Source organism: Mustela putorius, unplaced genomic scaffold, assembly GCF_011764305.1.
Source record: "Mustela putorius furo isolate JIRA1106 unplaced genomic scaffold, ASM1176430v1.1 tig00003932_pilon_pilon_pilon:0A:0A, whole genome shotgun sequence".
Taxonomy (NCBI): domain Eukaryota; kingdom Metazoa; phylum Chordata; class Mammalia; order Carnivora; family Mustelidae; genus Mustela; species Mustela putorius.
The window spans coordinates 1,098,334-1,121,486 of NW_025422077.1; the positions used below are offsets into that span (position 1 = coordinate 1,098,334).

The 23,153-nt window shown below is 41.2% G+C and overlaps 1 protein-coding gene across 1 annotated transcript in view; it reads left to right on the forward strand.

The window, feature by feature from the left end:
* The window catches only part of NEIL3 (nei like DNA glycosylase 3), a 46,304-nt gene that overhangs the window by 18,618 nt on the left and 4,533 nt on the right, over positions 1-23,153 (forward strand). Inside the window, 6 exon segments of the mRNA XM_045069428.1 lie at positions 4,520-4,654; positions 4,930-5,143; positions 7,773-7,847; positions 9,615-9,781; positions 17,798-17,955; positions 19,412-19,832. Coding sequence (XP_044925363.1) covers positions 4,520-4,654; positions 4,930-5,143; positions 7,773-7,847; positions 9,615-9,781; positions 17,798-17,955; positions 19,412-19,832 — 1,170 coding nt within the window.

Consider the following 23,153-nt stretch of genomic DNA (forward strand, 5'->3'; position numbering starts at 1 on the left):
TATCATCACTACTAATTAGCATTTTCCCCCATTTTTCACTCTAATGAAAAACTCTGAAGGACGTTACATCCTTGAGTGTGTATCTTTCACCACTTTGATGTTTTCTTAGGGTAAATTCCTAGATGTAGATTTGCTGGATCTTGGTTACCGACACTTTCTTATATCCCTTTTGAAGGCATATAGAAAACTATCATGAACGGGAAGCATCTGCAACTGGCCATACCATAGAGAATGTCCCGTGCATGGTCTGCCTTGGCTCTGATTGGGTAGATTTATCCACACCTGTGTGCAAGGTTATAAAAGTTTGGAAATATGTTAGCATAAAATGCATGTGCAGCACTCTAGTGATTGTGGAGGGTTACAGACCTTATCATAGCAGATTGACCTGGCATGGTATTCTCAACTGACAATCATAATTTTACTTAAGTTGACTTTAGGTTATCTGCCTCATAGTTCCACGTCTGGCACATCTTCGGGTCTGACTCTGTTGACTCCTTTATCTTTTGACATCAAGTCCCTTTGTTGTTGTTTAATTTTTATCTTATTTTTCTGGGTCGTAACTTTTTAAAATTCCAGGTAATTGTGTTTACAGGAACGGTAGAGACCAAATTAAGTAATATTTAACCTCAAAAATATTAATGCCTCTTCTATCAGGGCATTAGGGCAGGGGATTGAGCAATCGAGATTGGTTCGGATTTCGTTGTGTTGTAGTCGGCTTCAGAAACCAGCAACATCAGAAATTCAGTGGCTCCGATTGTTTTGTGCCTTAAGTGTGGCCTGGTGTGGCTGGGACTGGTTCTCTGTGTTTCTGTCCTCTACTCTCAGCTGTTAGCAGACCCTGCGTTTGTGTACCATGAGGGGATTTCTCCACACGCTTCGCTCCCCATCCCCACTCCCACCCCAGTGGGATACTGCTCTTGCTTGCTATTCAGTGAGAAGTCCATGATGGGCAAAAGGATTCTTCTAGGCTAGCCTCTATCTTGGGCCCTGTGCACGTGGACCTGAGGGTTGCACTTTTCTGAGAGCCACTGACCCTTTTCCTCCCCAAGGCAGTCAAATTCTTCCTTCCATGTGTGGGTGGGTCCCAGTGCAAGAGCGTTTCCTTCCTCTGTCTCAGCGGGAACAGATGTCCCCGCATATCACTGCAGGACAAAGCTGATGGCCTGCCTCACCCCTAAAGACGGATGGTTTTGCTTACATAACCTCAGCAGCTGTGCATTTGGCCTGAGCCTGGTGGCAAAGACTTTCCTGCCCTCCCCCGTGGCCGCCTGCTTCTGTTTGCTGGTGCAAGACGGTGTGGGCACGAGGCTTCCCGTTATTCCTGCCAGGACACAGGGCTTTCTGTTTGTACCTCTCCCTTGGCTACAGCCCGGCACCATGCCACCGAGGGTGGCTCTGTCAGTCCCCTCCTATGACACATCTTTCTCATGCACAGGGGTGCACACCCATGGAAAAGGGCTTACAAGGGCTTACATGGGAGCCTGTCCTTGTGTCTGGGGCCTCCAGGGATTCCAAATGGTTATATTAGCCACACTCCATTTTTAGAAGTTTGTGGAAAATTTGAGCTATTTCCTTCTTACCTGTTCTTACAGGCTCTTCTGCCTATACTCTGTCACAGGTAAAATAATTTGGGAGTCTGCCTTTACACATGAAGGGGGGAGGAGGTTGTTACCATTTGGAATTTAGCTCACCTTCCATAAGCTAAATTATGGAGTACTTACAGGCACACATTTTTCCTGTCAACCTGCAGCCTCACGTCTCTGACAGGTTCAAGAGAATTTACGATTCTGTAAATAATAGGACTTTTCTCTTCATGTTGGGAGAGGAGCTCTATGTCCTTCGCTCCTCTGTACCTAAGGAGATGCAGAACTCCCTGTTAACTTTTTAACACGGTTCATTCCATATTGTTTTATAACTTTTTTCTTTGAATTTCTGACATAAGCTTTAGAATAATCACATTCAACTGTTTTATACTATTACGTCACTTTTGACCACTTGATGATTTTCATAAACAGTTGCCATGTTAGCAGTGTATGTTTAGTCATCCCTGAGATGAACCTTGACAGCACCATTATCTGTGCCATATGTGTTTGTTGTAGGATGTTTTGATTGCTCTGGTCATTCTTACAGTGATAACCTGGAAGCCCGTGGCTGGTGTTTAAAATAGTATCAGGTCTTGTTTATTGATTTGTTTTAGGAAATTATTTCGAACTAGAGGCAGTTTCTTAATATCACTTCAGTGCTTAGTTTGGCCATAATTTTTATATTAGAACTTTGGTTGCAAGCAACAGAAGCCCAACTCAAATGAGCTCAGTAATTATTTCTTACAAGAATATGGGGTATCTTACCTGAAGGTAATGCAGACGGATTTCAGGCAGAATTGGAAGCAAAGGCCATTTTCTGTGAGGACGCTGCATTTTTCGATTCTGTCCCTCATTGACATCTGCTGAACTCTTCCCTCCTGTAGACAGGCCTCCCTTGGCTTCTCTGTTGCCCACCATGCTGGGTAACATTCCCAAAGACTGTTCCCAGGTGGGATCTCCTAGTATTAATGGGAAACTGATTTGTCTGTAGCCAGAATCCATAAATTCATCAGGGGAAAGCAGATGAATCCAGGTACTGGATACTGATGGGTCTAGCTTGACTCAGGTGTCCATTTCCAGTTCACCTGTGCCAAGGCACAAGAGCTGAGGAAGGGACAAGACACCAACTCCAACTCAGAGTTGGGCCTAATGCCCGTTATTGACAGGGAGTCATGCTATGCAGAGGAGATGATCTTAGGTGACCGGTTGGGCTGGGGATGGAAGGGATTTGATAAGGTAAAGAGTTAGGAATAAGGAGCTAATAAAATTTTCTTAAACTAAGTTGATTATAATGAGGAATCTTGAAAAGCAAATCAAACTCTTGAATGTAAAAGTGATATAAACCTATGTCCCAGTCTATGAAGGATCAGTACGGCAGTTGTTACAAGAGTACAGATGTTACTGTGCCCCAAAATTTCCACGATACTGGTGTATTTTTCTTAGTTTAATAGGAAAGTTACTTAACAATAAACCCAACATTTGTCGGTATATTGGGGCTCAGTTATCACAACGTTTTGCTATTTAATAAAAATAAAATAAGTAAGAATAAACTAAAAATTGTGGTTTTTATGCACGTTTTCTTCTAAATTGAATAGATTTACTAAGGCCAGAAAAAGCATACTTGATTTGAGTCCGCGTTCTCATTGGGGCTACCCCTGCATTTCATTTGGGTGTTAACCTTTGAGAATTTTTTATGTGGACGCAGTTTCATTATAGAAAGTGATTTAGAATCCACTTTATGAGCCATGCAGCTGACAAGATTTTAGATATGATGGCTTCTGGGCATGCCAGTTGTACACCTTTCACTGGGGTTGAACTTCCATAAGCTAAATTATGGAGTACTTACAGGCACACATTTTTCCTGTCAAGAACTATGGGGCATGTAAAATGCATTTATGATTGATAGTAGGGCACACAGAGTTTAAAACCCACATTTTTAAAGTTAGACTGGTTAACCTTGTACAATACTATAACATGGTGCTTTGGAATTAGAAGCACAGTGCAGTAACATTTGCTGCCAAAAGAGCCATATTTATTAACTCAACAAAGCTAGAAGGAGAAGGATTTGAAAGGCGGAACACAGTATTTCATCTCAAGAATCATTTTTGATCTTCATCATCAGAGGTCCACAAAACCACTTTCTCTCACTCTCTCTCTCTCTCTCTCTCTCTTTCTTTGTTTTTACTGGACATGCTAATCAATCCTATAAAAACTGAAAGGTTATCAATTTTTCATCACTGCATTGTGGCTTTCAAGCTAACCGTAAATATTTATAAATCCCATCTTCCCGATACATATAAAGGTAAAAGAAAACTAAAAGAAGTGAAGACAATATCATTTTGACTTGTTCTCTTCTCTTTTGATGCATAAGATTTTGCAAAAAAATTGTTTCATTGTGTATCCCAGAACAAGGGGGAGGGAAACAGGGTCTTAAACTGTAGAAATCATTTCAGAGTAGGTAAACAGTTCCCATCCATTGTGGCTAGAAATACAGAATTTGAATGTTAGTGGCTTTGTAGAATTTATATTTAAAAACAAAACTGTAGGCAATTGAAATTTAGCCTCATCTCATCCAAAGCCTTTGAATCTGAGAGAAAGCTGAAATGTTAGACTGTTCCATGAATAAAAGTACTGCATCTGACAAGAAAAGAAGAACAGGGTATGTGTTCTTGGGCTTATTGTCAGGCCCTATTATTTCTCTAGGAATTTATTTTATTTGTGGTTTGAAAAACTGAATTGTTACATCTTCTAGTTTTACGAGGATACAAAGCCATAATAGAAAAAGATATAATATTGGCTACATTTTTCCCCCCTAAAAGTGCCTATCTTGATTAACCTTTGTTTGCTTATAACCCAAAAAGTGAAATGAACGAAAAAAAAAATTAGATACATATTATACTTTCTGCCACTCAGAACTGGATTTGATTTTGTTTCAGGATTCATTTTGGAATGAAAGGCTCCATCATGATTAATCCACTTGAGCATAAAAATAAAAATGGAGTTTCTCCTGTTTTTGAACTACAGCTCACCAAAGATCTGATTTGTTTCTTTGACTCCTCAGTAGAATTCAGGTAAAACAGAAAAGAAATGTACCGCAGCTGAAAAACTGAAGAGATGGGTCTACGGTTTGAAATGTGGAGATAGATAGATGTTTTAAAAAGGATCTGTAATTGGTAAAGCCTCACTCTGAACACACCTTTAAATAATCTGTATGGTCTTCATTGTTGGGTGGTATAACTCACACTCCAATTAACAGAAAGTGTTTATATCAGAGCTCCTTCTAAATGACACTTTGCGAAATTGTAACTCGACTTATGATTAATGTGTTTTCTATTCCTTGCTACAGAAACTCCACCGAAAGCCAACAGAGAGTACGAATGATGGAAGAATTAGATGTATGTTCCCCTAAATTTAGTTTCTCAAGAGCAGAAAGTGAAGTGAAGAAGCAGAAAGGACGGATGTTGTGTGATGTGTTAATGGACCAGAAAGTGTTGCCTGGGGTGGGGAACATCATCAGAAACGAAGCTCTCTTTGACAGTGGCCTCCACCCAGCTGTTAAAGTAGGTCATGAGCATTTTTTAAAATGATTTCTGTATTTTTAGATGCTGTTGAGGGACCAACGTGGAACACGTAAATCTTGTTGCCGTAAAACATTCTCCCCAAAGAGAAACTTTCGGGGTCTTTGCTTCTGTTCGCATCTCAACGCGGCCAGCGCTGACCACTTCTTTTACAGCTGCTGTGTGCTTCCCCCCGTCCACCTCCCGATCCCTGTCCTCTATAACTTGCTTTGCTTTGTATTGTCCCCTTACCATTGATCACTTTCGAACATAACCTCATTTGGACTTGTTAGATTTATGACTTAAGATCTCTCTCTTCCTGCTCCAACACAGTCTCTCACGAGGAAGCTGTCTGTTTTGTTCATGGAGGGATTCAAGCATCTAGAACGTGGGGAAAGCATTCGGGAATTATCTGTCGGGTGTATGAATGAAGTTAGCTCACAACTTGCTCTTTGTAAGTGGCATATTAAATTCACACTCTAGACACACTCCCGTATTCCTATTTATGGCTACTTGACATTCGCGGATGCTGTTTGGGGGGAATGAGGTTGGCAGGCGGATAGCAAGGACTGAGGAATAAGGGACTAGTAGGGAGATGGGAACAATCTGGAGGACTTGTAAAAACTCTGCTGGAAGAAGGGGAAAACACAGACCATCTGGTGGGAGGGGGGTGGTCAGGACGAGGACCGGGTTTTGTTGTGTTTTCCTTATTCTCCAACTGCAGAGGCATAAACTAATTTATATGAGGGCAAAAAAATAGTCAAGAGGGAGAGATTAAAATTGTAGGAAAGAGAATGGGGATTAATAGGGCAAAGTTGTAAGAAAGTCAGAGAGATTAGAACCCAAAGCCAGGTAGAAGGCTAAGCATATTTTAGTTTCTAAGGGAGGAACTCTATGGCTTTAATCTACACCCAGCTGGTCTCTTTAAACAAAATGATTTTTTTTACAAGAGTCCAAAGATACCTTTTGATTTTCTGTAATTATTTCCTAGATAGTTTTCTTTAAATCCAAATCAATAAGAAATAAGTTTTCAAAGAAACTGGTTAATGATTTTTCTAGATTAGATTCTGCTTTTTGACTCTTGGAACAAGTTGGTTAAATTTCTGTAACATCAGAGTGATGAAACGGAATTTTAATGAGAAGCAAGCTTTTTAAAATCACGTAGGCCTCTGTGGAAAATGTTTTAGAAAAAAAGAAACTGGAGTACTGTTACTTAGAATATTGTCATTATCTATGATAAACTGAGAATTTACTTTTTATCTGTATGTCCAACAGGCCATTCGTCTAGGAAAAGATCATTTGCCCACATGTCTGGGAGCTGAAAAATTAATGATCGTTCTCAAGCTTAGCTATTAGCCCCCTAAAATCACATGCACAATTATTAAAAAAGTTTAGTTTAACATTTCAAGGTTTGACTAAATATGGTATATAAGATATGGTAAGAAAAAACTCAGTTTCAAAGTGTTTATGTTTTAAACTTTAAATAAATGAAAAATAGACCTAATATTTTTGTAATGATTATGTTGAGTCAGTGATTTTAGGTTTTTATAGTCATTGATAAATTAGTTTCTGTTGTATATAGATGTTTGTATATATTCACATACATAAACAAAGTTAAGTCATCAGACAAGCTATTTTCTGGCATCACCATTGAAAGCACATGCTGGGGCGCCTGGGGTGCTCAGTGGGTTAAGCCTCTGCCTTCGGCTCAGGGCATGATCTCAGGGTTCTGGGATCGAGCCCCGAGTCAGGCTATTTGCTCAGTGGGGAGCCTGCTTCCCCCTCTCTGTCTGCCTGCCTCTTTGCCTACAACAAAAAAAATAATAAAATAAAATAAAAGCACATGCTAAATGGTAATTAATTCTACAAGGGTAACACTGAGATTTATGCCAGACCATGACACACAAAATTCTTCCATAAGTGCTATTTCTGAGTGCTTCCGGGTATTAACAAGTACCCTGATATTAATGGGTGTATATAAATTCATATCATTTTAAAGCTTGATAGTCATTCATCCTCGATCCTTGATGGTCATTCATTCCTGTGCTGATTTATCCCTTTCCCTCCCTCCGTTCTTTCTAGTTATTTTGTTGTTGTTGTTGTTTTTGCTTTTTTTTTTTTTTTTTTTTTCAAATTCCGTGGCCAAAACACATTGCTGGGACTTTGAAGATGTCTCATACAGAAGAGATACTTATTTAGAATTATTTGTATTTAAAATAGAAATTTAGGGGCACCTGGGTAGCTCGTGGGTTAAGCCTCTGCCTTTGGCCCAGGTCATGATCTCAGGGTCCTAAGATCGAGCCCCACATCAGGCTCCCTACTTGGCGGGTAGCCTGCTTCCCCCTCTCTCTCTGGCTGCCTCTCTGCCTACTTGCAATCTCTCTCTCTCTGTCAAATAAATAAATAAAATCTTTAAATAAATTTAAAATAGAAATTTATAAACAAGAATGGTATTTTTTTAATCTGTGCTATCATTTGAAGCCATTGTTAATGACATTAAATAGATGTGTGAGAAACAGAAGATATGCATATATTTTAAATATGCATTTAGTTTTCTTAGAACTCGCAACTGGTATTATTTTTGGAGAGTAACAAATTATGACACTGTCTTCAACGGTTTTTCTGTTTTAAGGTTTGTCAGTTGACAGATGAACAGACCCATTACCTTGTGAAAATGATACGTGACTTCAGCATTCTTTTCTACCGGGTAAGAGGAAAAATGTTTCCATTATGTAAAATGTCAACTATTTCCCTTTGGATTGCACCAAAAATGTTAAGGCTGTTTGTAGCCATCTAGTGGTCAGTGTGTCGAGGTACAGGAAGGCAGAGGGACCTGTGGGCAGCAGAATTCACTTCTAGAAATTGGGTGTCATGGGTCAGTCCAAACTTGTCTACCAATAATTATATTAAATTATCTTTACATGATGTTCGGGAACACCTGTGTTAGCATTTTACTTAGACTCTTGTTCTTTTTTTGGACATATGAAAGTAAAATGTAGGAGCTCCAGAGAGAGAGAGAGAGAGAGACTCAATTCTTTGGAATAAATATATCTCAACTCAGTCAGATTTTGCCTCTTGCTACCTGTGTGGTTTAGATTATTTAGATAATTTTGGTATAGTTTCTTCATCTGTAAAATGGGATAATAGTATTTTTCTATCTACCACAAAGACTATTTTGAGAATGAAGTAAGTACTTGCTAACCTATAAATTTTGGAGAGTTGTATATATGCTTATACCTCTGGATGGGCAGTTTAGAAAACACAGTTTCTCTTTTCAGTAGAGTATAAACATGTCTGTTTTCTTTTCCCCCATAGTCCATTTTCTATTCAAAATTTTTAATTTTACTATGTTCAGAGAGCAGGTATGATAGGAGTCTTCATGTATTGGCCTCATGTAGTGAACCTCTTGTTTTACAAGTCTGCCTTGAATATTATGGCAATTTTAATATTCTGTATGCTTGCTTAATCTTTCAGGGAAAGATGATTATAGACCACTACCCATTTTTGAGGCAGATTAAGTTTTGGATATTTTAATACTTGGCTTAAATCAATGGAAGTTGTTTGTGTAATTTTCAATTTATATATGGCAAGTCATATTTCTGGGCCTTGGGATTTTTCCTGTGCTGATATAAACCCAAAACATTGTCTTTTTAGAAGCTTTAAATATATACAAGTAGAATAAAACTGTGATAGAATATCAAAATGTCTTTTTTTTTTTTTTTAAAGATTTTATTTATTTATTTGACAGAGAGAAATCACAAGTAGGCAGAGAGAGAGAGAGGAGGAAGCAGGCTCCCTGCTGAGCAGAGAGCCCGATGCGGGGCTCGATCCCAGGACCCTGAGATCATGACCTGAGCAGAAGGCAGCGGCTTAACCCACTGAGCCACCCAGGCGCCCTCAAAATGTCTTTTGAATTAGAATATTCCAAATGGGACATATTCTTTGCAAGGAAGGCTTTCGAATTTTTATTTTCTTTTTTAGTGAATTTGTGAGATTAAAAATGAAAAGATGGTCTCGAGTTTTTCACTGTAGCAATAAATTTTTTTGCTTTTGTCTGTTGAAAGAAAATGAGCAGCTTAGTATTCTAAAAATAATCAGATTTCTAGCTAATCTAGTCTTTTAACCACATAATTACGTTTAATTAAAAAAAAACTTAAAAGCATGAGCGACGTTTTAAATTGTAGAACTTGTACATCCCATTTAGATAAAAAGATAATGCTATGCAAAGAACAATTTGAATACTAATAAGTTATAAAATAATGGCTTAATTATTTCACACAAATCTTGTTTGACAAATATTGCTGAGTCTTGTCAATAACTTTTCTCAGATGAGAGAAAAGATTATACAGATGTATGTACAAACATGTAAATTTTCAACAAATTATTTTCAGAAATGACTTTCTGGAATGTATCTTTGGATCCTTAGCAACACTGTTTTATAGATAATCTTATAATGTTGTTTGTTTGTTTATAGTGCCATAAAACGGGATCTGTTATCTCTAAACACTATAAGGTCTATAAGCGTCCTCACTGTTGTCAGTGCTGCTGCAAAATAACTGTGTGTCGCTTAGGAGAGAATAATAGAATGACATATTTCTGCCCTCGCTGTCAAAAAGAAAATCCTCAACATGTTGACATTTGGTGAGTTATCTAATTTAAAGGTATACTATTTGCCCTAATCACTAACTCAAAGGCTATTAATAAGAACATAATTCAAAGTTATTTGAACCCTTGGAAGGAATTAATAAATAACATCATCAAAAAAACCTGGGTAAACTATAGATGATGTATGGACCACTTCTGGATTCAGTAGAAAATCCCCAGCTCATATGTTAATATCCAGCATTTCACTTTAATCCCATTTGTAAAGTAATCACAAGGAGGTGTAGAAGGTCAATGATTGGAAAAATGCAACTATCTTCAAAAGTTCTTGCTTTATTTGGAAGTAATACTATAAAACCTAAGCAAGATGTCTTTACAAAATTCATGTCTTTTGGGTGAAGCCGTCGACTGCTTACTACACACATATGTGGTGATTCTTCCAGCTGCTGATTATGTCTGTTCCAGTTACACCTTCCAGAACTAGACAGAGAACCAGAGAATAGGTTCAGGGACCCGCTGAGATGGATCTGAGCTACAACTGCATTGGTCACCTGACTTCCATAAGCCCCAGCACTGACTGGTGGAGCACAGTGATATTTTGAGTCCCTTGGAATTAGTATCTGCTTGGAACCAGTGTACAGTGTTCCCAAGCAGTCCAATTACTTCCTTTTCACGGATGCACAGTTACTCTGATAAAAGTCCCTACTTCCCTTTAGGAAAGACCAGGACAAATATGAGTAATCTAAAGGAATATGTGATTATAGGCCAAAATAACCAGATCAGACATGAACCCCATTAAGTGTTACCAGAGTTCAGGAACGTTAGAGGTATATATATACACACAAAGTGGGAAAGATCTAGAAAGAGTGTGATTTTCAAGTTTACTTTAAAAAGATAGAATTTTGGCTAAATAAATGAGAAAACAAACATTAGTTAATTGGAAAGACATAGCACAGCCACAAACCCTAACCATTCATTAGCATGGCATGTTGGAGGATGACGGGAACACTCACCAAGCCCCAGGGAGTCCCTCAGGTGTTGGATCGCAAAAGCTCGTTTTCCAGATAGACTGGGATCAAATAATAGGACTCATTGGTCCTTCTGGGAATGGTTGATGTCTTGCGGAAATCAGTAGATTAAGGACTTTTCAGTGAGTGGGAAATGGTGAGACTAAACCTCACAGGTAGAGAAGCTATTGCAGTGTAAGAATGAGAGAGTGTTCTCGGGCCTGAGGTCAGGGCCCTGGAAACAGGAAAGAAAATAGGTACTTCAATTAAAGAATTTTAAAAGTCAGCAAGAATTGGGACGGATTTGGTATGTAGAACAATGTAAAAAGTTTCAGACTAATAGAAATGTTCACTGTATGGGTCTGGGAAAGTTGGGATAGAACAGCACAGAAGAGCTTTGTGTCGTGAAGCAACAGTAGATGGAGGAGATGCATCGTGGGCCACATCCCAGGTGGCAGGTAATGGCTTCGTGGTGGTTAAGTGAAGTATTCAAGAGATCCGTTCACAGGGAAAGTGGAGAGGAAGGAACCAAGGTCTGAGCTTCAGGGAATACCCAGAGGAGGAGGAAAAGAGTGAGCCAAGAAAGCACAGTGGTGTGGTTAGGAATAAGGCAGGGTAGGATGCCCCCATGGAACCTGGGGCGGGAGACACCATCTTGCCACGGTGGATCCTGGGCCGGGAGGCGCCATCTTGCCCTTGGCAAGCTCTGTGATGGGCCGGAGGAGGTTTGCGGGGAGGGCCCCACCTGCACCTTCAAGTGTGTCTGTGGCTTTCTTCCTGCCCTCCCTCCCTTTGCGACTTCCTTTCCATCTCTCCTTCTCTTGTTCTCAGCTCCTTTTCTCAGAATCTCTCACAGCTTCTTCCTCACCCCACTGTACTATCATAGATATCTGTGATGTATTTCGCTATAAATATATTTATTGTGCAGATTTGTGGTTTCTTATTTATTACAGGTGTACATTTCTCTGACCAAAAGTCTTTGACACAGTGTCTGGCAGATAGAGGACGCTGGATTCATGTTTACTGAACAGATGGTTAATGTTCTATATTTGTTTTCTTTGAATTGATAACTTTTGAGTCTTTAAGAAAGGTATTCTTGGGGCGCCTGGATGGCTCAGTCGGTTAAGTGTTTGCTTTCTGCTCGGGCCATGATCCCAGGCTCTGGGATCAAGCCCCACCTTGGGCTGCCTGCTCAGTGGGGGATCTGCTTCTCCCTTTGCCCCTCCCCCCTTGTCCCCACTCTTGTTCTTTCTCGCTCTCTCCTCTCTCTCCCTCAAATAAATAAATCTTAAAAAAAAACCCAAAAAACAAAAAAAAAGTATTCTTCCAAATTGTTAAAGAAATGTGTTATTTACCATATAAATAATTGTCCATTCCAAAGGTTTTTTGAAGTTAGGTTGTAAAAGCTCAGGGGTTCCTTGCAAGAGACATGGGGGCACCTATGAATTAGGGGAGCCGCGACTTGCTCTACTGAGAATATTCCGAGCGCTGCCATCCCTCTTCCTCCTCAGCCACTTGTGATTCATGTCTCGGCATTCAGCTTCAGACATCATTTGGAAAAGCAACTAAAAATGTGTACATAATGAAACATTTGAAAACCAGTAGTATTTGCCTTATTCTTAGAGATTTCTATCATGAAGTATAATCTGTTCATTTTCTCCATGAGTTTTTGAAAAATTTTTTTATGTTGACTACATTTTCTCATTTATCTGTCTGCTCTACGTCAGGTACTGGAACTCCAAAGACCAAATACAGTGCAGCCTCTCAGAATGCTCAAAGTCTAAGGTGGGGAGTCAGTGAGTAAATAGTTCTTTAAAACCCCACTGAGCTTGGAATGGAAGTTCTGCAGAGGGCAAGGTTCTACTAATGGTAGTGGAAGATGAGAGGAGGAAACACTTAAATCTATGTGGGAAGAACAAGGAAGTCTTTCTGGAGAAGGTGACCTTTGAGATCCCTGTGGAAGGAAATAGAGTTTCATCGAAAACAAAAGGCAGGAATGTGCATTTGCAGAGCCACACGAAGGGGAGGGCATTTTGTTCCTATAACAAGATATATTCAGTGGGGCCCCTGGGTAGCTCAGTTGGTTGATCTCAGGGTCGTGGGATGGAGCCTTGTGTGGGGCTCCCTGCTCAGCGGGGAGTCTGCTTCTCCCTCTCTCTCTGCCTTCTGCTCCCCCTGATTGTGCTCTCTCTTTGTCTGTGTCAAATAAATAAAATCTTAAAAAAAACAAAGGCGTCTGAAAGCCATCTAGTTTGGAAAGTTATTGAGAACTGCTTGCTAGTGAAGGAAAAGTTACTGATGTTTGCAAGGCAGTTGTTAAGGCAGGTCTGAGCTCATCGAGATTCTTGAGGGGGATGGAGCAATTCCAGAGCGCTCGGGAGACATGAATTGAACAAAATCTGTCATGGGTTAACCTGGATAGGGTAGGCTTGTTCTGGCAAGAGAGTTTGATGACACCGTTGTCATGTATAAAAACATAATTTAAAAGGGATTTTTTTGAGGACAATGACAGAAGCCCTGCTCAAATTCTCTTAAACAAAAATGGGAATCTGTGGGTCATGTAACCAAAATGAATATTGGTGGAATTCACAGCATTAATAGAAAACTATCAAAACTTGAGTCCTGGGGCCTGGAGCCCAGGAAGGCGACCTCGCCTGGGCTCTCCATGGCTAGAACAGGGAGAAAGAATGAAGGAGAATGTAAGCGGCTGCCTGCTCAAGCCTCACGGTGGTAAACTTCCAGTTTCTGCCGAAGAAACACATTCTGGAGGGGCTCCCAGAAAGTATTGACGCTCGGTGAGCGAGGGATCAGATTAAACTGGAGTCCCAGTCGATTCCCCCTAAAAGAGCAGCTGCGCAGCCACTTGGTCATTCTCTTTATTCCAACCTTCTTAAAATGCTACTTGATTTTGTGTACCTTTCTCTTTGTTTTATTAACATTTACTTTGCTGCCCTTAAAAAAACAATCTGTTTCGTGTAAAGAGAAATCAGTTGCTTCCCATGCTGGTGGTTGGTCTCCACTGAGAAGTGCAAACACTCCTCGGAGACATGGTTCTCCTCCACCTGTTTTGTAAGCGTCTGACTTTTGAGAACAGAGCCCCTCCCCGCGACTGGCCTTGGGATCACGGGAGATGAGAGTGGAATCTGGTGGTGATCGCACTCACGGAGAGATGTGCGAAGACAAGCCAGGAAGGTCCAAGGGGAGCCTTGAGGTTACCTTGACTTTGCTGATCGAAAGACGAGAACGTGGCCGTGGAAGAGCCGTGGGGAGTGTTTCAGAGTGACATCCAGTGAGTTCAGCTGGTGGTGCCTGAGGGATGGCCACTGCCTTCAGCAACGTGGAAATGATGATCTTCCAGCAGGGCAAAATGGATTCATTCCACCTGTATTTGTGACCTAGTCACGGGACTCTCTATTCCAGCGGGAGGAGGTCTTAGGAAGAAGCTCTGTGTCCTTGGATAATGTATGAGATTATCACATGTATGAGATACATAAAGTCTCTGAGGAGACTTGAAAGGATCTGATGCCTTGTCAAGGTGGAGGGGCAGGTAACTGGAAAAGCGTGAAGAAGTCTCTGACTTGTTTATGGGGAGACAGAGGCAGGTGTGGCTCTGAGTGGAGCAGAATGAATGCGGGCGGAGGGTCTGGCCCACCACGACAAGAAGTTCTGGGTGTCTTCGGAGTGTGATGAGCTGCCTTCAGAGATTTTGAATGGGAGAGAAGATATCGAAAGGTCGCTCTGGGTAGCAGGGGGTTTGCTGACTTTGAGTGGGCTGGGAAGCCGCTGGAACGTTGTGAGCAGAGGGGTGGCATACACTGCTGGTGTTTTATGAGGATGGTGAGGTCGCCATGTGGAGAAGTGACTAAGTGTGACCAGAGTGAAGAGATGGCGTCCGGGTGCCTCAACAGTAGGACCCTTGGTAAATCACGGCAACTTGTAGTGGGGGAGTGGGGGTAAAAAAAAATGCCTGAATTTAGGATCATTTTAGAAGTTGAGGTAGTAAAGTTTAAGGGCTGAAATGCAATTTAGGGGGCTTTTATGAAAAAAAAATATTTAAAAGTTTGAATGCTAAGTTTGGTCCTACTCTGAATATTTAGAATAAGAAACAACAAATTATAATTTATAAACACCACAGATACGAGACAAATAAGATACTCATTACTTGCAAGCCACAACTGTGTGTAATCACTTAAAAAAAAAAAAAAAAGATTATTTATTTATTTATTTGAGAGCGGGAGTGAGAGAGAGAGCGTGAGAGGGGAGAAGGTCAGAGGGAGAAGCAGACTCCCCATGGAGCTGGGAGCCCAATGCGGGACTCGATCCCAGGACTCCGGGATCATGACCTGAGCTGAAGGCAGTTGCTTAACCAACTGAGCTATCCAGGTGCCCTGTGTGTAATCACTTTTTTCTACATTTTGGCCTCATACTTCTTTACTTTGCTGGGGGGTGCATGTGTCAAATGGCCTTGCAGCCTGGGTCATAAAGGCCCCGGAGCAAAGAATGCAGCAGACCTTTTCAGGTCCTTCTGAAAGTAGAGACACTGGGGCACCTCGTCCGGGGCACTGAGCAGATGCGAGATGGTGCTGGTGGTGCATGGGCCTTGCCTGACCAGAACCCCAGCACGGACGCCACAGAACTCGTGGCTGGGGTTGCTGCTTGCGTTCTCCACGCTCCCCACTCTGGTCCGTGGAAGAGAACACAGCAAGCTATGGAAGCTTTGGTAGCTTCAGAGTGCGTTTGCCTCTGGAGCAGAGTGGACAGGACTCGCTGGTGGACCGAACGTGGGACGTGAGGGTAAGAAGCATTAAGAGTCGCTCCCAAGTTTTTGGCCTGATCAGTGGGTCAGGCACAGTGCCTGACCCATCCATCCCTCACGGGCACAGAGATGCCCTTTACTGAGATGAGACGAGCTAGCAGACTTGCAAGGTATTATGTGTGTGTATGGGGTGGGGATGATCGTGAATTTTATTCACACAAGTTTCCTGTGGCTGCACATGACAGATGACCACAAGCTTGGTAGCTTAAAGCAGCAGAAAGTTACTCTCGCAGCTCTGGATGCCAGAAGGTCAACATCCGTTTCATGGGGCCGGAGGTGTGGACAGGGCTGTGCTCCCTCCAGAGGCTTTAGAGGAGAACCTGTTGCCTTTTGCAGCCTCCGGTGGTAGCTGGGGCTCCTTCCTTTGTGGTTTGCCTCACTCCAGTCTGCCTCTGGGGTCACATCTCCTTCTCTTGCCTGGGTATCAAGCCTCCCTCTGCCTCTCTTCCAAGGACACTGGGGTTTGGATGAAGGGGCCACCCAGATGATCCAGGATAATCTCCCCATGTCAAGATTGTTAATTACATCTGCAAAGGTCCTCTTTCTTTATAAAGTAATGTTTGCAGGGTCCTGGTAGTATGACCCATTATCTTTGGGAGACCATTACTCAGTCCAGGACAGATGTATGTTAACTTTGAAATTCCTGTTGCACTTCCAAGTGGGGATTGGAGAGAATTTCTTAGTAGGTCATTGAGAAGTGGAACAGTAAGGGGAAGAAATGCTTCCACAGCTTCTACAGGTAACAGTGAACATGTGCTTACGATTAGTGAACTCTGTAGGATAGAAGATGAAATGGTGAAAAATGGTAGCATACAAAAAATCTGAAGATTATTTAAACTGTGTATATTTAATTATGAATAAATGCATTTTGTTGCCTTTCACAGTAAGTTGGTAGGAGGGCAGGAGTTCGGCCAAGCACACAAATTCTATGGGAGGTCGGTGGTTCCGAAGAAACAAATACTGAGTAGCATTAAAAGTCAGTAAAGATAAAAGAACCATAATGAGATGTGTCTCATTTTCAGATTTTCTTATGCTATTTGTTATTTCACCAGAGAAGCTTGAATTTAAAAACTGCTGTAATTATATGTAAGGAGCAAACTGTGCCAGGGGTCAGGGTACTGCTGCAAGTCAAAGAACTCATGCTCTGAGATGGGAGGTCCCATAGCCTTTACCAGAAAGCTTTTCTCCGTGTGGATGTTTGGAATCCTGAAAGGAATCCGTGGGTCTGCCATGTTGCTTACCCACGTGATGTGCGATAAAGAACTACGTATTTAAGAGTAGGGTTTCAGCAGAGCCTTTAGCAGAGCCTTTTGCGTAACAATAGTCAAATAAGAATTACCAGAGGGGGGCCGCCTGGGCTGCTCAGTGGGTTAAGCATCTGCCTTCAGCTCAGGTCCTGATCCCAGGGTCCTGGAATCAGTTCCCGCATTGGGCTCCCTGCTCAGTGGGGAGCCTGCTTCTTCCTCTCCCACTTTCCCTGCTTGTGCACTTTTCGTGTCAGGTAAATAAATAAAATCTTAAAAAAAAAAAAAATTCCAAATGGGGAATCGTGATTTACGTTTGAGTCCAAAAATCAGGGTTGGTTTTACTCTTTTCTTATGAATCTATTAGCTATCTAACAGGAAGCAGTTTTACCTAAGGGGAAGTAATATGAGGCCAGCAATCGTTTTCTTCATTATTGATCAGGTAGTTGATCTAGTGCTTAGTAGACCCTGTTGAGGAATTCTGGAGAGACATGCACATGAAATAACTAAAATTTTGTCTCATTTTACTCTCCATGTTCTAATTTCTGCCCAAGTCTTTTCTTCCCCCACCACCCCACTCCTCCCCACCTCCTGAATTTGGTTGTATAAAGTTATCTCAGTTTGGCTTGGGGAAGAAGACCGCTTACTTAAAACATTATTTGAGAAATGCTTCCTAGGAGTTCTTGTCAACTATTTTTAGTGTTGTTGCAAACAACACTAAACATTTTTGTTTAATGTTTTAAACATTTAGTGTTGTTTAAAAACAACAACAACAACAAAAACCCCACAACTCTGATTTAAGTAAAAACGTTTTTTATTTCTGTCTTCAATAGCAATCAGCAGGGCACAAGAGGGAACATTTCATTCCAAGAGAATTAGAGCCAGTACACACTTGGGTATTAGTGGTTATAAGAATTTCTAAAATACCCAGAATGGATAAGAACAACAGCAACAGTGTTCGTGATTAACGTCAAAAATCCTTTTGCAGCAAGTTGCCCACGAGAAACACGACAATCAGGTGGCCGTGTAGCAGAGGGGAGCACGTGGCCCGGAAATGGGAGGAGCAATGGGCGTGTGTGGTCTGTACGCTAATAAATAGCCCGTCTTCGAAGACCTGTGCCGCTTGCCTGACTTCAAGGCCTCCGGGTAAGCCTGGATTCTGGTTCTGAGTTCCTTCTGCTTCAAAGAGGGCTAATTATGCAAAGGTATATATCTTGTTCCACCTTGATACTGCATAACTAAGTCAAATGCTTTCTTTCCGAAAGATTGAAAGGAATTGCCAGCCTTTGCACGTAAACCACGCTAATATTCTGTTGAGCACTTTTTTTTTTTTTAAACAGGGAGGGGAAACAGGCTTGTGCTAAAAGAGTATGTGCCTTTGTATCTCAAAAAACGGAGATGATCACATCTGTTCTCTACTATTTCTAATGAATTATTCAATAAAGCTTTGTTTTATGCAGATTTCAGCAACTTTGGAGTTTGTTATTCAGTCCAAGTGCTTCGTAAACTGAAAGGGAGGATTTCTGTAAGAATATCGTTGCAGGTGGAATAGAAAAATGCTGAATTTTTTCTCTTCTTTATCCTTCCTACCCCCTTGTTATTAAAATCTTTACCCAGACAATTGTACTGATTTCATTGAAATCCTTCAAAATAACTCTTTACAGCTCACAATTTCATGTGTTCAGAGAAAGTTAAACCTCAGAGAGAGCCCATGATTAAGAACCCGCTCATTGATGTGGCTCCTATTGTGTTCTCAAAGCCTTCTTTCTTCCTTCAATTAGCGATGAGAAAGTTCGTTCTTGACTTGCGGACCCCACGTTGTGCCTGCTGTCACACGGCGTTTTGTTCTCTGGGCCAGAACGGCGGGCCTCGCCGGGTGCTCACAGCTTTGCTGGAAGGGACAGCGCCTCCTGTTCTGGGATCTTTCAGCAGAGAGCCCTCAGGAAACCACAGTCTTAGGGCTCCTCGTTCATTTCAACCGAAATGCCGCTTTGCATCTCATTAACTATTTTCTTGTTATTTCTCTGAATACGAAAGACTGTGGTTTATTCCAGTCCCGACTCCAAAATCCGGGGATGCTTTGCTGAAACATTTTTAATTAATGTTTAGTCTTTGTAATTCATCTTTGCTTAATTTTACTAAGCCATTCCCTTTCCTGTGTCATTCACTGAAACATTCCTGGTAATCCAGAGACAGGTGTCTCGCTGCTGATCTAAAGCCTCATGGTAGACCTGCCTCTTAATTACCCTGCTTTACTATGTTGCCACATAGTAACGGAATTGATAGCTCCATGACCTTGAAATGGTAGACCTAATAGGAAGCAAATATAAATCTTTGTTAAACCACCTTGGAGCCTCTATGGGTGGTTGAAATTTTGTTCTTTATGTAATACTTCATTTCCTAGCAAGATGGCTAATCCTTAATTGTCCAAAGTAACTTTGTGTTATTCATTCAACGTATTCACTGTCATAGGTGAATAAGTTTTAGTCCTGTTAAAAGATGTTTCAGACAGTCAATATATTACAAATATATAGGTTTATGTGTATTTCATGTAGTCTGTATATTATAGGGACACTGCAGAATTACCTCTCTCTCCTCCCAGATTCAGTAATCGAGAACGAAGAACATTCTATTGCCTTTACCGACTTAGTGAGGTATCCTTGTAACAGCTTTGGAAAACCAAGTAAGGAAGTGAAGATTAACAGGAAAACAGCATTTGGAACTACAACCCTTGTCTTGGCCGATTTCAGCAATAAATCCAGTGCTTTGGAAAGAAAAACGAGCCAAAACCAGACCCTAGATGGAGAATTTCAGAACCGTTCACCGACTCACGTTTGTTTTAATGACCCACTGCACCGTTCCGAGGACAGAGCGAACCACGGATCTCAACCATCTGACAAAGCAAACGTATCGCCTTCGCTCTGCCCTCAGTCTGAATTATTTAGTCCAGCATATAAAAAATTGAAAACAACCCACTCCTCATCACCAGACCTCCGAAGTGGTAAGCCTGGATTTCCTGCCAGGTATGATACTTCTAACCTTGATCTTGAAGGTATTTGCATGAAGTTTTAAGAGGTCGGGGAAGTCATCCCCTGCTAAAGCAGTTTATGTTGATTTTGGAAGGTAAATCAAACCTGGAAAGATGATTATGGTAATTTACTTCCCTTGCTGTCTCTAGCTCATAATGTTAAAGAAAGGAAGAGAATGAAAACAGAACCTTCTATATCTATTTGTAAAAAGTTACTTTATCCTGACTGTAATTGTCTACAGTTCAATACAGAATATTTGGGAACAAATTGGGCGTATAAAGAAAACTGTTTAAATCCCCCATCATCCCACCTGGTATCAATCACCACTGTTAACAATTTTGTTTAATATATTTCCTTCCAAAGAAAGATAGTTCTTCTAAAGGAAAGCTCACTCAGGACAGTTTACTAAGTGTCTTCTAAAGAGAGGGGCTCGGAGTTACTTTCAGTAATTTTCCTCCTAGAGAAAGTGGCTTATCTCCGTAGCCGAGGGGAGGGGGTGGTGGTGGTTTCAGCCAATAAAGGCCAAAGAACACGTGTGCGACTTTTGTATCTGAACTCAAAAAGCTGTCATTTTGATTAGTAAATACTAGAGACCAGATACGTTTTGAGACGATGAACTTCACATCTAGGAGAAGCTCTTTCCCACACCCGATGGCAGTCACCGGAGATACAGCAATGTTAACAATGTCATCCCCTCTCTTAGGATTCTTGGTAGCGCCTAAAACTACCTGTCCACACGACCTTGCTGACACCCTGTATCTGGGCTTCCTTCCTCTCACAACCTGCTGTAAGGCTCCCCTCACAGAGAAACATTTCTCCACAGTTTTTTTCCCAGCCGTGTTTTTTTTTCCCCCCTTCAGGAAGCAGGTGCTGTCCATCCTGCATTTCTACAGTGAAGTGAAGGTGGACAGTCTTCTTCGCGGGAGTCTTTCAGGGCCCGTGGAGATGGGCAGGAAACCGTTGGTGTGTGTGGGATTTAAAATGACTGTGGGGGGGAGGGTTGCATTATTAGCTTCTCCCCAGATGGACTGTATCTTTGCTGAGGGAAAGATTCTTCCCTCAGGCAGAAAGACAGGGGACCGGCTTGGGGTACCGTCCCAGACTAGCCTCTGGGAACCCTTGGAGCTTATTTCATAATTCTGAGGCAGTATTTGGTCAATAGATGCTTTTGTCTCGAGTCTACTATCCCAACTCGAGATTTACCATCAAGTTAGTCTTGATGATTTATCCTTGGCTGGTTTCTTCAAAAAATCTTGTTCATAATCACTTGTAATAACTGCTTTAACTTTTGTCACTGATACTGAGGAATGACAAACATTTGAATTAAGTTGTGGAGGCCCGGCATGTAACTGACTGGATCAGGACACTCCCTCTACACTTTCATCCATATTAATGTCTAATGAACCCCAATCAGAGGTCGTGAAGGAGCTAAGGTCTGGAAGGTGTGAGTTGGGAGGCTGTCCTCTAAGAAAATCACTGCTGAAGTCTTTCCTGGGCTGTAGCTTCAGCAGAAAGAAGGAGAGGCAAGCATTTGAAAGTGGTGTGGCCTTCCTTGGACCCTGATGGAACATCTCGGCATATTTTTATTTCCTTAGTGCTTTGTAGAAAATCTCAGACAATTTAACTAATGAATTAGGGATTTAAAAAAACATTAATGTAACCTTAAATTTAAATGATTTCTTCATAAGCCATTAGTAAGAGGGTCGTATGATTAATCACAGCACACAGCATTACTTAGAAACGCCGCAGCCTGCGTTGAATAGAAGAACCCCAGGACCGAGACTCTAAAATCAATCAAGATCAACTAGCAGAATAAATGTCAAGTGATGAAATACATTCACCCAGCAGCCCTTCTGCACCCAGCTACTTTACAAGGAATAAATTGCAAATTACTGTCATTTATTTCATTTTTCTCCTTGTCTGGCAGCTACAGTGTTCATCTTGCAGACAAGATGCAGAGCAGAAGCTCACAACATAATACGATTAAAGCAGGTGGTCCACTCAGAGAATTTATAGCCAGTTTATTTTTTTCTTTAATAATTATATGGTAATTAATTCGCCTTTTGTTCTCTTAATGACTGGGCTCCTCACCACATGATGCGTGCTATGTTGATGAGGCATATTTCCAGATTGGTCTTTGGATATACTTGAATTTTATCCAGCTACTGGATTATAAATTGGGTGGTCAAACCGGTTTTTAAGCACTTCAGAATAACTGCTAGAAAAGGCTTTAAGTCTTTGATCCAATTACTATAAATGCAGAGCAAAACACTGGAGTACTTAGTCAAAGAACACGTGTTTTCGTGCTTTCAGTTAAGGTTTTTCCTGAGCTGAGCAGAGGCTCCCTTGGAGGAGAAGTAAAGATGGCGGCGTCGCTCACATTTTCTCTTGTCTGCCAGTCAGCATCGGCAGAGCTCCACCTCTCACACCGGGAAGCATGGACCCCTTAGACGCGCTTCCTGTCTCCTTTGCAGGTTCCAGTCCCCAAAGGATTTTAGAATCGCCGGGGAACCCCTAGGATGAGTCACTGAACCTCTCTTTTATTTCGTGAAATACCACTGAGCTCCAAAATCTACCTTCAACAACGCTGATTAGTTCAAAACATTTTAGGCAGTGTTTTCATTATAATGAGTCACCCTATCCGTAAGAGAAGTTAGACCTTGATAAATCGAGCCTTGAGAACTACCCACTTTAAAATTACAGAGTTGTGCATGGTCATGTCCTCGTTCTTGATAAGTCTTTTCTGATCTCTGTTCAGTGTTATTTATTAATTAACAAGTATTTATTGAGAACCTATTACGCATCAAGCGTTGCTCACTTCTAATGACTTTCACTTTACCATGACAGGGCCAAACCCGGCCCACCGCCTGTTTTGATCAATAAAGTTTTATTGGAACACCTTCCATTCCCATTGGCTGACATATTTTCTGTGGCTGCTTTTTATGCAACAGCAGCAGAGTTCAGTAGTCGCAGCAGAGACTGTTACGACCCACAGCCGAAAATATGTGCCATCTGAAAAGATTTGTCAACCCCGGATCTATTATATAAACAGGCCACTTATAATCCACTATGAATATTCAAAGTGATGGTTCTAGTTATCAAAGCAAGTTAAACTATTTTGTATGCTAAGTTTACCTAAGAAAATGATCTGCTACATTTTAGAAGGTTTTTAAGTAATGATGGAAACAAAGAGGAACCAAGATGTCCTCAATTAATCAGAACATTTAATTATCCTGGATAATGTTTTCTATCATAAAATTAAGATTAGTTATGCATATTTAGAGTTGATATGATCACAGGTGGCATCAATATCTC